The sequence below is a fragment of the Chlorocebus sabaeus genome, chromosome 10, assembly GCF_047675955.1.
Source record: "Chlorocebus sabaeus isolate Y175 chromosome 10, mChlSab1.0.hap1, whole genome shotgun sequence".
Lineage (NCBI taxonomy): Eukaryota > Metazoa > Chordata > Mammalia > Primates > Cercopithecidae > Chlorocebus > Chlorocebus sabaeus.
Window position 1 is genome coordinate 109,826,195 of NC_132913.1, and position 17,229 is coordinate 109,843,423.

Genomic DNA, 17,229 nt, shown 5'->3' on the forward strand with positions numbered 1-17,229 from the left:
AAGTACATTTGGAACAGTTTTCCTTCTTAAGAAAAAGGCATCTAACCCACTTGCAACATACACTGGTAATTCATCTTTGTAGTTACAAAATCAGATAGATATATATTCTTTTTCATCTCATGTCACTGTATGTGAACATTTCAGTAATTCCAACAATATCAAACAGCTAAATTCAAAATCATATAATACTTTCTAATAAATGTATACGATATATATCTTTGTAGTCAAAGGCAGAAAGACCTTCAGTTAGTTGATTTAATCTTTGGGCACTAGTTTATATTTTATCAGATAATTAAAAGTCATTAGTTATTTCACAGTATAAAATATTGAATCAATTACCAACAGGCCTTTATTTTCTGCTCCTAATTTCGAAATGTATTTGGACGCGAGGCATGGGACTAATGTCACCGCTTATCAAACAATTTTCTGGAAATCTTAATGCACAAAAATTTCCGGATTTATATATTCAAAAATAAATTATATCTTAAATGAAATTAAGAAAAAACGGCGAGGGAAAGGAGAAAATATAGTTTATATTCGGTGTGAACAGCTTTCAATATCTTCCAGGTGGGGGCAACAGTAAGTCACTTTTGAGAGAAGGGAGAACAGGCTCTTTAAGCTCCCTGAGTCCAGTTACAGAAGATGAAATGACTTCCTGGCAGTAACACCGTGAATAAAACAACCACAAGCTTCCAGGAGATGAGACTTCTGGGCTCTGCTCCAGACAACACCCGGCCTTGAGCAACAGGGCCCCCCGCCCTGGGCGCACCGCCACCTCCGCCGCTCGGAGTCTGCCCCGAGCGCGCACGCGCGCCGTGCACCTGCCCCATCGCGCCCAGCTGCTGCCCGCGGGTTCTTCCAGCAGCTCCCGGCACGCCCGCGCTGTGCCGGCGGGGAGAGTCCGTCACTCTCAGCGCTCAGGATCTCTCCCTTTCCAGGACCGCTACGAAGCAGGAAACCCTTTTCCTGTCACGTTTACCTCCCATTCATTCTTCCTCCGGCCAATTTAAGTCCATTCACAGCCGCCACAGATGCACGTGTGCGCGCGCGCAGCTGCACCTTTAAAGAAACGCTCAAGTCCTGGCCGCCAGAAAACCAACTTTCGGGCGGGGCGGCGGGGCTCCCCCACCCCTTGCCTCCTGTCTGAAGATCCTTGTGCTCTAGGGAGGGATGGCCGCACACTCTGACGAGGACGAAGGTGGTGCATAACGCGGAGGTCAGTTTTGCACAGTCCGGGCAAAAGAGACCTCCCACCAGCATCCCCCCCCGTTCAGTTTCCCTCTCTGGCCCAGCGCGAAGGGCGAGGGGCGACAGAAGCCCGAGGGACAGAAAACCGAGGCCCCTCAGTGGCCGAGTTGGGAGAGGGTGTGAGTCCGGGAGAGCCCGAGGGCCGCAGGGAGAGGGCACAGAAGGTCGAGCGCACAGAGCCAGAGGCCCCCTCTTCTCCTGCCGCGCGGAGCTGGAGGTGCAGACGCCAAGTCCGCGGCGCGGCCCGTCTATGTGTCGCTCCTCCGCGCGCCGCCCGCCGCCGCCCGTGCCCTCGGGCCGCCGCCGCCGCTGCCCCCGGTCGAGCCCGCGGCCGCACCCTCGGGCCGATACTTGAGCCAGCAGATGACCCAGGTGACAACGACTGAGAAGAGTGCCAGGATGCTGGCCACCGACAGGCAGATGGGCCCCACGGGCGAGGGTGAGGGCGACCCAGCGGCAGGTGCCTCGCCAGGGGGCGCCCCTCCTCCGGGGGGTCCCCCGCCGCCGTAGTGGTTGACGAAGATGAGGCCGGTGAAGAGCAGCACCACCATGGAGAGGAAGGAGAAGACCACGCACACGCAGCCGGCGGTGAGCGCCGCGCGCTTGCAGTTCTGGCAGCTGTCGTAGGAGCCTGGGGCGCGGAGGCCGGGGCGGGCGCGAGGCCCTGGGGCCGTGTCCTCGGCAGGCGGCGGCGGCTGCAGCGGGGCCGGGGAGGGCGGCGGTGGCGGTGCCGGAGTAGGCGGAGGGGCAGCAGCGGGCGCGGGCCGGCGCGCGGGCAGCGGCGGGAGGCGGTCTTGGGGCAGCGGGTCGTGCGCGGCGCGCAAAGCCAGCGGGAAGGCCTCGGCGAGCTTGGTGTTGTTGGGCAGGCCGTGCACGCGGCTGTCGGGCAGCGGCGTGCGGTGGCGGCACACCGGGCACGCGATGGCGCCGGGCGGGCAGAGCCAGGGCGGCGGGCGCGGCGGGCGCTCAGGCGCGGCGGCAGCGGCGGCGGCGGCGGCGGCGCGGAGCTGCAGCTGGCTCAGGCACTCCTGGCAGAAGGTGTGCAAGCACGCCAGCAGCTTGGGCGCGCGCCGGTCCGCATCGAAGTAGTTGTAGCAGATTTTGCACTCGTAGTCCTCGAGCGGAGCGAGGCCGGAGACCGTCTCCGCTGCGTCCCGGGCTCCTGCGTCTCCGCAGTCCGGGGCTCCCTCCGCGGCGACCCCAGCTCCCTCCCGGCTCCCGGGGCTGCTGCTCGGGCTCTGCTGGCTGCCGCCGCTGTCGCTCGCCGGCGCTGCCATGGCATGATCCGCCCCTCATCGGGGGCAAGGTGAGGTGCCTTCCTCCCCCTGCACCGCCGCCTGGGCTCCGGGCGGGGAGGAGTCGCTTCTGCCTCCCCCCTCTGACTGCTGTCGCCTGGCGGGGGAGGCACCGCTGGCTGGGCCAGGCGGGGGCGCAGCAGCGACCGCCTCCCCCTCTCGCTTCCCCGCCCCCTGCCCCCTGCGCGTGCACCGCGGTCCCTCCGCGTCCCTGGGCTCCTCTGCAGTCCCCCTCGGCCCCCTCAGCGCAGCTTTCCTGGCAGATTAGGATATCGGTTTTTGTTGGACTTGAAATTGGGAGTTGAGGGCGGCCTGGAGGCGCGCGGGAAGGAGATCTGGGGTGCTGCTGCTCTATAAAGATGTTGCCTTTCACCCCAGCAGCCCCCCTCCCCCTACGCGGGGTCGTGGCAGAAAACCGAGTCCTGAGTTTTCCTTCTTTTTCTTCCTCGACACCACTTCCCCACCAGTGTGGTTCTGTTTATCCTCCTCGCCCTGGGGCTGGGTCCCTGGCGAAGCCTCCTTTTCACCCACCCACCCCCAAGCCAGAGCTCACCAGTGATGTAATGCGGGACCCGCGCGGGGAGGGGAAGCAGCAGCCTGAACGGCCTGGCAGCGGCGGTTCCTTCTCTTCGTGAAAATCGTGATCTCATCTCTCAGGCCAAGGGCGGAAAAACAGCCATCACCAGGCCATTCACGCTTTGTGCTTTTGTTAGCAGAGCCCAGGCAGCCCTGCAGCCCACATCTAGGGTGCAAAGGGAGCGGCGGCGTTTTCCTTTTATCATTTAGAGGCAATTTTTGAGCTGAACAGTATTTTCTTTTCTCCCTCTCTCTCTCTCAGAAATATTGCTGAAATTTAAAGGAGGACTAAGACACAGATTCATAGCTGGCTCTTGCTGTTTTCCTGACGCTGACCACAGCGGATCGAGGTAGCTATTTCGTTGGTGCACAGGCGTTCACAGAGGCAGAGAGGGGAGAAAGTTGTTAAACAGGTTCACAGACTGTCAAAGTGCGGCTTAAACCGAGTTCCTGGGCTCACCTCACTGGCTTCGTCCACTTAAACTTTTAACAGACACATGTAGAGAGCTGAAACTCCAGGGGTAACATGGGACAGGTCTTCTTGATTTAATGAAAATAGAAGATCAGTTTCACCCGGTAGCAAGAACTAGGGCGTGTTTAAAAAGCACTGAGTAGGTGACAGGAGTGGTGGGCTCCAGGACCATCTGAGGTGTGGTGTTCAGATATTCCTAACCGGAAAGTCTGTGCCCTGATTTCTCCAGGTTGGGCCTCACTCTATGAGCAGGGAACCCACCTTCCCCCTCAACACAAGAAAAGATGGCTTTGGAATGGTCTGGATTCCCAGTTGGGAATGTTCCTACTTTTCTTTGCAGATTCTCTGCAGAAGGCAGCAAGATGCCCCCAGGGAATGTTTGTGAAAAGGATGATTGGATGGGAAGCAAACTGAAGAAAAAGAAGGAAAGAAAGAGAGAAATCAGTAAATCACCAATGTACAGACAAGAGATGGAGAAGACGACTTATAAATATAGTTTCTATGACATTTGAAAATAAATTTTTTACTCTAGGCTAATAGTGAATGTGATGTCTTCAGTTTGAAGGGCTTTAAGTGAAGCTCATTAAAACCCACTACTTTCCATTTCCTAGTTTTAAATTTCGTAATTATTACTTGGGATAATAATATTCTTTCAATTTTTTAAGCATTTCACTTTGTGGTGGGATGGTGATCAGAGAGGGCGGGTTGAGGGGACATCCTGAGAAGGCCTTAGTCTGGCCTTGGAATATTACAAAGTGACACTAACCTAACTGTAGGAAGTGGCTTTCTGTCCTCCTTCCCTCATTTAGTTGTATAACTGCGAAAAGTCTGAAAATGCGCATTTACGCACAGTGTTAAACTGGGTTCTTGTGCTTTAAAACTTGAGTAGCTGTGTACCGAGAAGAGACATAATGCTGGTATAGGACATATTTGAAACAGAGTATCTGGGAGAAGAGAAGCACATGAACAAGAGGGCTAGTGTGGCCTCCATGCCAAGTGACTAAAAAAAAGTTCCGAAGGTCTATGTGTTTGAATGTGGTGTGCATATGGGCAAAACATTTAAGATTTTGAAGCTTCACTTTTTTATGCATTCTCACCATTGAATGACAGACTTGAGGAACAGAATGTCGGATGACACCGGGGTTGCTTGAGCTCAGCATAATTGACATTTGGAGCTGGATAAGTCTTTGATGCAGGGCTGTTCTGGGCATTGTTCAATGCTTAGCAGCATCTCTGGCCTCTACACACTTGATGTCAGTAACACCTCTCCCCAGTTGTGGCAACCAAAAATGTCTCTGGTTGAGGACCGTGGAGCTACCACAAAGTCACAGGTTTGGTTAAAGTGAAACCAAAACCAGTAATATCTTACAGCTCCTAACTAGTGTAAGACAGCATTCTCAAAGAATTTAGTGACAACAGGCATTTCTTCTATAGCTCATGGTCATTTAGATGCCACTGAACTCTCTTTGAGAGGTGCAGTACAGTTTTTGTCGATAATACATCCTGTTGACGGAGTCATAAACAATTGCCAGAATTTAGTAAAAAATGCTAAAATTTACTGTCTGAGTTTGGATTGGTTTTTCAGAGGAGACTGAATCTTCAATTATTTTACATCCTAGAGTCAATCATTCATTTTTAGGACTCATAAAGATGCGATGTGGGGCTTCTGTAGGTACAGGGAGGAGGCATGACGTTGCTAAAGAGTGTGAGTGTGTGTGACACAGGCCATAGGCACCTGCCTTAATAGACTGTAAGGCCAGTGCCAGTGTCACCTGAAGGTTTAAGGAGTAAAGCCTGGTCATTCATGTAGGAATCAGAGTTCCATTTTAGAGGAAGATGTATTAAAAGGGATCAGAAACAAGGAACTCAGTGTAAGTTGAGCATCCCTAATTTGAAAATCTAAAATCCAAAGCTTTTTGAGCACCAACACGATGCCACAAGTGAAAAAGTCTACACCTGACCTCATGTGATGAATATATAAATCAATATTTTATAATATTAAAATATTATATAGGCCGGGTACAGTGGCACAATTCCATAATCCCAGCACTTTAGGAGGCTGAGGCGGGTGGATCACTTGAGGTCAGGAGTTCGAGACCAGCCTGGCCAGTGTGGTAAAATCCTGTATCTATGAAAAACTACAAAAATTAGCCGGGTGTGGTGATGGGCGCCTGTCATCCCAGCTGCTTGGGAAACTGAGGCAGGAAAATCCCTTGAACCCGGGAGGCAGAGGTTGCAGTGAGCTAAGATCACACCATTGCACTCCAGCCTGGGCAACAGAGAGAGATTCCGTCTCAAAAAATATATTATATATTTTATATTATATATTTTATATATTTATATATTATATAATATATAATGTATATTTGTATATTATATATTTATATATTATATAATTTTATATATAATATAATATAATATATATTATATATTATATAATTTTATATATAATATAATATAATATATATTATATATAATATAATATAATATAATATATATTATATATTATATAATTTTATATATAATATAATATAATATATATTATATATTATATAATTTTATATATAATATAATATAATATATATTATATATTATATAATTTTATATATAATATAATATAATATATATTATATATTATATATTTTATATATAATATAATATATTATATATTTATTATATATTTATTATAATATATTATATATACAATATATAATATAATATATTATATATTTATTATATATTTATTATAATATATTATATATACAATATATAATATATTTATTATATATTATTAAATATATAATGTATTTATTATATATTATTAAATATATAATATATTATATATTCATATATTTTTATATTTATATATTATATATTATATATAATATATTATATATTATATATTATATATTATATATTATATATTATATATTAAAAGCCCCATGTGGCATTTATATATTATATATTTATATATAATATATATTTATATATTATATATTTACATATTATATCTTTATACATTGTATCTCTATATATTATATATAATTATATATTTTTATATTACATAATATATTTATATATTTTATATTATATATACATTATATTAAATTTATATTAAAAGCCCCACATGGCATTTATAATTTATGTATATATAATATATTTATATATTATATATTTAAATATTATATAATATATTTTATATTATATAATATATTTGTATATTATATATTTATATTTATATATTATATATTTATATATCATATAATATATATTATATATTTGAATATTATATGATATATATATTTATATATCATATAATATATATTATATGATATATATATTTATATATCATATAATATATATTATATATTTATATATTATATGATATATTTATGTTATATATTTATATATAATATATTGTATATTAATATGTTATATATTTATATATAATATATTGTATTTTATATCTTGATATATATTATATATGTATGTTATGTATTATATCCTTATATATTATGTATTTTTATATTATATATTATATATTTATATATTATATATTACATCTTTATATATTATATATTTATATATTATATATTTATATATTATTGTATATTTATATATTATATATGCACATACACATATATACAGAGCGAGACTCTGTCTCAAAATATATATATCTATGTAGTGTGTATATATATACACACATGTCGTGTGTGTGTGTGTGTGTATATAGAGAGAGAGAGTATAAAATTACCTTTAGGCTATAGGTATAAGGTGTATACAAAACATAAATGAATTTCGTGTTTAGGGTCCCATCCCCTAGCTGTCTCATTATGTATATGGAAACATCCCAAAATCTGACATCTGAAACAGTTTTGATCCCAAGCATTTCAGATAAGGATATTCATCCTGAATTCATGTCAGTATTTGAACTGGCTTTGCAAGAATCCTGTTCATGCTTAAACATATTAGACATCCACTATTTGCTGAATTGTTTATTTTTGAATATTTGCATATAAATGGGAGACAACCATGATCTCAGGCAATCTCTTACATAGATTCCCTCTACTAACCACCTAAAGAGAGAGAATGCTTTAGTTTTGGGATTACTGTCTCACAAAGGACTTAGTGGGGAAAAAGCATTCACATAGAGTGTGAGTTGACAGTCCTGAGTCCACATCCTAGTTCTGCTGCTCATCATTTTTGTAGTATTAGACGTGCTATTTAGTTTCTCTGTGCTTTAGTTTCCCAAACTGTAAAATGAGGATAAGGGTGGTTACTGCATAAGTCTGTTGTGAAGATTGAATATGCTGTACCCATAACACACAAAGACTCCTGGACTGCTGTTAACACTCAGTATTAACTATGTCAGCGGGTCCTATACCTGATCTCAGTAATTCATATGAAGCACTGTGAGAGAGGCTCAGAAAGTTTATGTAATCAGCTCAAGATGACACAGCCAATAAGAGCAAAGTAGTCTCATGCATCTCTTCTGTTATTTCAGAGATAGAGACACAGGTAGTAGCTCAGTCAAGAAGACCAGGCAGACGCCTGTCCTATGAATTTAATCACACATTATTGATCTACTAGTTGCAATAAATAAAGCCCTGCATAAAGCACCAGGACAGAGTGAAATCTCACTATAGGTATTGGAGGAAAATATATATAGGCAGATCATGCCACTCAGAAGCAGGCACTAGATGATTCAATCAAAGCCACGACATTTTAAAATAGAAACAAGGTCAATTCAATCAACATTTATTGAGGTCCTATTCCAGAAGCCACTGGTGCTAGTGATAAAATACCTGGCCTCCTGGACCCAGTAATTTAATAGACGAGTCAAGAGGAGCCTGAGGAGGCAGGATGATTATATGTGATGTAGTAATATCCTGGAGGGAATCCTAGAGCAGAAAAAGAGCATTAGGGAAAAGTTAAGGAGATCTGATTAAAGCATGGACTTTAGTAAATAGCAGTGAATCAACAATCAGACTGTCATAATGTATGAAAATGGGTAAAGCTAGATGATGGGGATACAGAAGGTCATTATATTACTATCTTCCATGATATCTAAAAATGTTCATAACAGTCATCAATCTTAGAGACACACTCAAAATTGGGATCATCTGTACAAAAATAGCACAAATAATGCCTACATTTTTGAAGACCTCACTAAGCACATTAGTTTTGAGGGACTGGAGAAAATGATCTGGAATCTAGTTCTTTTGTTCACTTTTTTTCCTTTGGTCTTTTTTGTTCTCCGCCATCTTCAAGAAGTCTACAGCTGGGTGCAGTGTCTCACACCTGTAATCCCAGCACTTTGGGAGGTAGAGGCAGGAGGACCACTTGAAGACAAAAGTTCAAGACTAGCCTGGGCAACACAGAGAGACTGTCTCTACAAAGAACTAAAATACTAGCCAGGTGTGATGGCACATGCCTGTAGTCCTAGCTACTCAGGAGGCTGAGGCAGTAGGATCCCTTGAGCTATAGAGTTTGAGACTGCAGTGCACCACTGCACTCCAGCCTGGGCAGCCAAGAAGACAGAAAGAAAGGAAGAGAGAGAGAGAGAGAAAGAGAAAGAAAGAGAGAGAGAGAGAAGGAAGAGGAAAGGAAAGGAATGGAAGGAAGGAAGGAGAAAGAAAGAAAAGAAAGAAAGAAAGAAAGAAAGAAAGAAAGAAAGAAAGAAAGAAAGAAAGAAAGAAAGAAAGAAAGAAAGAAAGAAAGAAAGAAAGAAAGAAAGAAAGAAAGAAAGAAAGAAAGAAAGAAGAAAAAGAGAGAGAGAAAGAAAGAGAAAGAAAGAAAGGAAGGAAGGAAGGAAGGAGGAAAGGAAGGGAAGGGAAGGAGGGAGGGAGGGAGGAAGGAAGGAAGGAAGGAAGAAAGGCAGGAAGGAAAAAGAAATCAAGGAAGGCTAATGGTGGTGGTTCACACCTTTAATTTCAGCACTTTGGGAGGCAGAGGTGGGAGAATCACTTGAGGCCAGGAGTTCAAGACCAACCTAGGAAATATGGCCAGCTCCTATCTCTACAAAATATAATAATAGATAAAAATTAGCCAAGTGTGGTGGTGTGCACATCTGGTCCCAGCTACAAAGGGAAGCTGGAGAGGGAGGATCCCTTGGGTACAGGAGTTTAAGGCTACAGTGAGCCACAACTGTACCATTGTACCTAGCCTGTGTGACAGAGCAAGATTCTATCTCAAAACAAAAACAAAACAGAAAGAATTCAAGGAAGCGCTGAAGCGGGATGGGAGCCCAGATGTCCCCTTTCTGAAACAGGGAGGAAAATCAAGTTTGAGCTCACTGCCCAGCACGAGTCCTAGGAGTCCTTCTCTTCCTCTCTCCATTCTCCACAGGCACTGCTCAGGCCTCAGACCACTGCCCTTATCACTCAAGACATTGGTGATATCATTGCTCCGAGACTCAGACTGCATGGACCAAAGCAGATGAAGAAGAAATATGGGAGCTTATCAATGCTATATAATAAAATGAATAATGGGAAAATGGCAGAATGGAAAAATAGGAGCTTCTTCCACGGTGGATTTTGTAAGAATTACTAAATCCACTGTGGAAGAAATACCTGTTTAAATACCTGTTTCTAATCTATACATGGTCTCTGAAGCTTTTTGCTTTTCAGATCTTTGTTCAAAGTTTTAAAAGATGCAGGTCTAGGAAGCTGGGCCATCTCTTCACCTGGGAAAACGATTGCCCTACCTCAATCTCTGGAAGCCATTCATGAACTTATGCCTTCTATGGCAACCAGCTACAGGCTCAATTCTAAAGTAGCTTTTTCTCTTCTAATATTTGCTACACTTTGTCTGCCAAAGGCAAGATCAAATGGAAATGCATGCAATGCACTTTGTTTCTCAAAGGTCATTCTGCAGCCTGTGACTCTTTCAATCAAGTCTGCATTGTTGCCAGAAAAATGTTTCCCTCTTATAATTCTACCCTTTTATTCGATGCTATTAATATAAAAACACTTTATCAGGTCAAAAATGTGTGTTGAAGTTGCAAAAGCTTTTTCTCTTTGAGCTATGAATATTCTCTTTGAGAAATAAAAGTAAAATACAGCACTTTTAATATAAAGAAATATACCTTCTTGGATGCCACAAATAGGAGTAAATGAAGCTGCAATTGTATTGCATTCCTTACCTTTATTTGTCCTGGCACTTCTATCAAAGCAATGATTCTCAAAACTCAAAAGGCTGCCCTAGTGCTGTGAAATGCTGAAGGCACTCAAGTTCCCAACCTGACACCAGGGATTGTCTTGACCTTGAGGGAGAATAAAAGCCAAAGATGGTGTTAAGTCTAATCAAGTCTTTGACTGAAAGAAGAGGTATTGTAGGTTCCCACGGACTGTAGGAGGTGAGGAGATGGCCCAGCTTCTGAGACTCTAGTCTCTTTGATACTTCGCAAAGATCTAAGTAGTAAAAGTCATCACAGACTGTATGGCCAAGCCGTCCTTGAGGTGTATGATCACCAGTTGCAAAATTTGAAAGGAAACATCAAATGAAAACATTTCAGACTTGGTGTCAATTTCTCAGTCTTTAACACCCTTTATATGCGTATGTCATCTATTTATAATCTCTTAAGTATCCTGGCTCCAAGGGGAATTTATTAAAAGAACTCATTTGATTAGAACAAAAGTGAACAAAGGTACACAGAAAGAGAAGTACAGTTGAACAGCATGAGTTTGAATTGCATGGGTCCATTTATACATGGATTTTCTTCCTCCTTTGCCACACCTGAGACAGTAAGACCAACCCTTCTTCCTCCTCCTCCTCAGCCTACTCAACATGAAGATGACAAGGATGAAGACCTTTATGATGATTTACTTCCACTTAATCAATAGTAAATATATTTTCTCTTCCTCATGATTTTCTTAATAATATTCTTTTCTCTGGCTTGCTTTATTATAAGAATATAGTATATAAAACATATACAAAATATGTGTGAATCAAGTATTTATATTATCCATAAGGCTGCCGGTCAATGGTAGGCTTTTAGTAGTTAAGTTTTTGGGGACTCAATAGTTACATGCCGATTTTTGACTGAACAGGGGGCTGGTTCCCCTAACCTCTGAATTATTCAAGAGTTAACTGTAGACCAGGCACAGTGGCTCACGCCTGTAATCCCAGAACTTTGGGAGGCCAAAGTGAGTGGATCATTTCAGGCCAGGAGTTTGAGACCAGCCTGACCAACATGACGAAACCCCGTCTCTACTAAAAATACAAAACTTAGCCAGGTATGGTGGTGGGCGCCTGTAATCCCACCTACTTGGGAGGCTGAGGAAAGAGAATCGGTTGAACCTGGAAAGCGAAAGTTGCAGTGAGCCAAGATGGTGCCACTGCACTCCAGCCTAGGTGATGGAGTGAGACTCTGTCACAAAAAAAAAAAAAAAAAAAAGTCAATTGTTCTAGAAAGTCTAGTTATAAATGACCTTCATTCATCTTTGAATAGCTACCAGTCACTGTTTTATTTATGGTTGTCATGTGTGTATGTGTGTGTGTGTGTGTGTGTATGTAAAACACATAACATAAAATTGATCATTGTAACCATTTTTAAGTGTATAGTCCAGTAATGCTAAGTATATTCACATTGCTATGAAACAGATATCCAGAGCTTTTTATCTTTCAAATCAGAAACTCTATACCCACTAAAGAACAAATGCCTTTTCCCTGCTCCCCCCAGCCCCTGGTAAACATCATTTTACTTTCTGTTTCTATTAGGTTGGGGCAAAAGTAATTGCAGTTCTTGCCATTAAAAGTAAACTTCACCACTTAGATATCTCATATAAGTGGAATTATATGCTTTTTGTCTTTTCGTTACTGGCTTATTTTACTTAGCATAATCTCCTCAAGGCTTATTCATGTTGTAGCATATGTTAGCATTTCCTTCCTTTTTAAGGCAGAATGATATTCCATTGTATGTGTATATCATATTTTGTTTATCCATTCAGCCATCAGTGGACACTTTGGGTTGCTTCCACCTCTTGGCTATTGTGAATAACGCTGCTTTGAACATGGGAGTGCTGATATCTCTTTGACATACTGATTTCAGTTCTTTTGGACATATACCCAGAAGTGAGATTGCTGGATCATAGGGCAGTTCTATTTTTAATTTTTTTGAGAAAGTTTCATACTGTTTTCCATAGCAGTTGCATCATTTTACAATCCCACCAGTAGTATGTAAGTACTCCAATTTTTCCACATCCTTGCCAACACTTATTATTTTGTTTTTTTGGGTCTTTGTTGTTGTTGTTGTTGTTGATAGCCATGCTTATGGATCTCAGGTGAAATTTCATTGTGGTTTTGATTTGCATTTCTCTGATGATTAGTGATATTGAGCAACTTTTTTCGTATGCCTGTTAGCCATTTGTATATCATCTTTGGAGAAATGTCTATTCAATGCCTTGGCCCATTTTCTAATTAGGTTATTTAATTTTTTTGTTATTGAGTCATTGTAGAAATTCCTGACATATTCTGGATATTAACCCCCTACAAATATATGATTGGCAAATACTTTCTCCCATCCCATAGGCTGCCTTTTCATTATGTTGATTGTGTCCTTCGATGTGGAGAAGTTTTTAGGTTTGATGCAGTCCCATTTATCTATTTTGCTTTTATTGCCAGTGCTTTTGGTATTGTATCCAAGAAATCATTGCCAAGTCTAGTGTCATGAAGCTTCACCTCTATATTTTCTTCTACAAGTTTTATAATTTTATGTCTTACTTTTATGTCTTTAATTCATTTTGATTTAATTTTTGTATATGGTATAAAATAAAAGCCAAATTCATCCTTCTGCAAATGTATATCCAGTTTTCTCAGTAGCATTTATCTATTTCTCTGTTCTTTCCCCCTTGAGTGATCTTGGCATCCCAATCAAAGATCATTTGATTATACACATGGGTTTATTTCTGGGCTCTCTATTTTTTTTTTATTTTTATTTTTTTTTTTGAAAAGTCTCACTCTGTTGCCCAGGCTGGAGTGTGCTGGCACAATCTTGGCTCACTGCAACCTCCACCTCCTGGGTTCAAGTGATTCTCCTGCTTTAGCCTCCCGAGTAGCTAGGATTACAGGTGTGTGGCACCACACCCAGCTAATTTTTGTATTTTTAGTAGAGATTGGGGTTTCACCATGTTGACCAGGCTGCTCTGGAACTCCTGACCTAGGGTGATCTGCCTCTCTCAGCCTCCCAAAGTGCTGAGATTACAGGCGTGAGCCACTATGCCCAGCTTGGGCTCTCTATTCCTTTGGTCTATTTGTCTGTGTTTGTGACAGTGCTATATTGTTTTGATTTCTGTAGCTCTGTAATATGTTTTCAAATCAGGACGTGTGAGTGCTCCAACTTTGTTTTTCTTTTCTAGATTTGTTTTGGCTATTCAGGGCCCCTTGAGATTCCATATGAACTTTAGAATGAATTTTTCTACATTTGCAAAAAATGTACTAGAATTCTGATAGGGATTACATTGATAGTCACTGTTCTTTGATAAATTCAGTGAAGAATCTTAAAAACATAGTGAAAACTGCTGAGGCCACAGGAAAAATCTCGATAGCTAGAAGCTTGTATAATTTTTCTCTATCTCTTTGTAAAACAAAACTATTACAGCAGAAAATTATGCAAGTGAATATGTTTGTCTTAGTGCATCTTCTTTTCAGTCTATACACAGCTTAAATGACTCCTATTAGAAAAGAATGAGAGAACCAATTGATTCCTTTGAACATGGTAGTCTTAATAATAATAATAATAATAGTAATAATAATATTAATAATAGTTATTATCATAGTACTTTTTTTTGTTTTTTACGTTAAACAAAGCATTTAAATTCCATTGTCTTATTTCATTATAATCTAAAGCAGAATTTCCTAAAATTATGGTCTCTAAAATATTAGTTCCTCAAAAAAAAGGTTTTGTCATCAAATAATTTGGGAAGTATCCAAACTACATTCTATATTTTCTACTCAGAGAATGATTATTAAAGGCTCTGAGAAGTACTGTTACAAAGATGTAAATAAATCAGTTCGATGTGGTATAAACAAGTGTTTATCAAACTTTTACAGCCTCAAAACTTTTTTTTTAGTAAACCTGTATCTAAGGTATGACTAAAAGCCTTAAGAGAAGAGAATTTTAAAGAAACAGATTCAGATGCTGCATTAAAAATATTGAGATGTTTCAAAGTGGTGCAGGAGAGAAAGTGCATAAGACAAAGGAGCACATCTACCAACACAGGAATCAACTTCTCCCTTTATGCCTATAAAGGGCTAAAGCTGGGAGTGAGATTCGACATGCATGGAGAATCGGATGTGTTAACAATAAAGAAACAGGTAATTTCTTCCATATGCCATTTGCATCATCTATATGAAGCCATGTGCTATCCTACATGAAGCAGTACCCTTGCTGAAAAGAAACAAACAGATTCTAAGGATATATTCAGTCAAGATAGACTGCCTCTGTTAGATGGTATCTGCTTAGTTGACTCTTCACATGATGATGTTTTTGTAGCATTTCCCATAGAGGGGAATAAGAGACAAATCACCTTTCATCTAGCATGGTTAATCATAATTGGTTGTTTATATATTTTTCTCTCTGACCATGATACATCCTCCCTCTTAATTTCTTTTATATTTTAAAGAATGTCTTCTTCCAAAACATTATAAGAGTTCAAAAACCTTTAAACAATGTATTATTTATCTTTCTGGCCACACAGATTCCTTCAGAGTCATTACAATCCATCATCTGTGCATTTGCTGACTTAATAATAAGCAGATTTGGTTTTCAGGAGACTGAGGCAGCTGTAAAGGGCAGATCCATTAGGTTCTTTCCCATCCACTATCAGAGTGCGTGGGTGAGGTACTCACTTCAACCAGGTGCAAGCCTGTGGACCTAAAGCTTATACCATTTTGGAGGTCCTTTTTAAGAAAAATAATTAAAACTACTTGGTAAGAAGTTAAGTATTTATTTAGAATTACAAAATAAACCACTGCCACAACAAAACATTTAAAGTTGACAAATTCAGGAAAGATCTCAAAGACCAGAAAAAAAAATTTTTTTTAACTAATTAGCTGTCTGACATACTCCTCAATAAAATTATTTGTCTGCATACTATTTGATTGTCTATTCATGCCACAAGAATTTTGTCATACTTTCTGTGGGAGACTAGAAGAAGAAATCAGTCTTTCTTCTAGCATGGTGGATCAAACAACATATTTTTAAACAATTAACAGTATGGAAAGGTTCCTTTTGACTTCACAACTTGTTAGTATTGGTGCATACATTTTTAGGAATATTATTAATTTTAGAAACACTTCTCTCAAGTGAATTTCATATATGAGCTATAAAATTTCAAGGCATTTTAGGGATTTGCTTGTTGCAGGGAGTAATTTTAAGTACTCTGAATTGACAACACTCACTGACCAGCTTCTCTTTGGTGTCCCTAATATTGTGGCATATTATGAGGGTTATATGGGGCCCTTCACATTCCTTTTATAAAGTTAGATGCACAGATATAGGGAATGGTAAGATTAGGACTGAAAATTGTTTTTTGCACTGGGACAGCTAACCTCTACATGGAAGAATCTGTGAACTTCATAAATATTTCACTAAACCAAAACCAAAGATCAACTTCCTTAGACATGGTACAAAAATGCCCATGGCTTCTTCGATGCTACCTAACCTTAACAAGCGGAAGTTGAAGTGGAAAGTGGAAAGAAACAACGGTCTCAAAGATTTGCAATTAAAATATATTCCTGTGAATTTTATCAGAACATATGGACATAGGAACACTTCAAGTTCAAATGAAGGGCCTTGAAACTTAAGCTTCATTAGTTTCATGGTAAATCCACTTCTGGTTTAAACTCAAATTTTCTTCACCAGAGTTGCTATTGTTTCTTTTGAAAGAATGCACATTTGCATATTGAACTAAAGGGACAGAGTATGTTGAAACTATGCAAATACATGAAAGACAGGTACATGACTGTATCCCAGCTGGCCAGATTATTAATCTAATAAACCAAGGAGGGCCTTCAAGATGGCTGACCAGAGGCATCTGGAGCTGCCTTCTCCATGAAGAACCAAAATAGTGGCTACATAATTACACTTCAAATAGATCAGAGAGAGAGAGAGAGAATATGCTGGAATTTAACAGAGAAGTGACAGAAAACACGTAAGACAAGGAAGGAGGGGGAAGCGAGTAGGCCTCTCAGCAGGGACCTCTAGGAGCTTGGAGTAGTTCTTCAGTGTGGGAAAAGGGTGAATGAGAAACTCCAACAGGTCCACCTTCTTACCATGGACTCCTGAAATCCTAGCCCAGACCCTGAGTCATTCAACTCAAGCAGCCCCTGAGACTAACATAAGGAGCTGCCTGGAGACAATACCACAGTATTCCTTCTGAGAGGAAGCTCACCACAGGGCTATACAGCTCCTAAATCCTAAGCAGCTACAGGAAGGCACCATTTTGAGAACACAGCCCCTATCATACTGTATTCTGCTGGAGGGCCCAGTAGCCCCAGTATCTTCACATCCCTGGAGCCCCATTGACATTCTCCACCTTTATTCACCACCACAGCTGGCTTTGCTGCCAAGGCCAAAATGCAAGCCATTGGCAGCAACCCAGCTGCCTCCAGCAGCAGGGGCACTGTGCATTTAAA

General features: G+C 40.7%; 1 protein-coding gene across 1 annotated transcript; it reads right to left on the reverse strand.

Annotated features, from left to right (window-relative positions):
- Positions 1-1,411: 1,411 nt before the first annotated feature.
- RNF228 (ring finger protein 228) lies at positions 1,412-3,463 on the reverse strand. The gene has a single exon (XM_073020281.1). It carries the CDS (start codon positions 2,523-2,525, stop codon positions 1,497-1,499), a length of 1,029 nt encoding a protein of 342 aa, XP_072876382.1. The 5' UTR covers positions 2,526-3,463; the 3' UTR covers positions 1,412-1,496.
- Between the last annotated feature and the right edge of the window lie 13,766 nt (positions 3,464-17,229).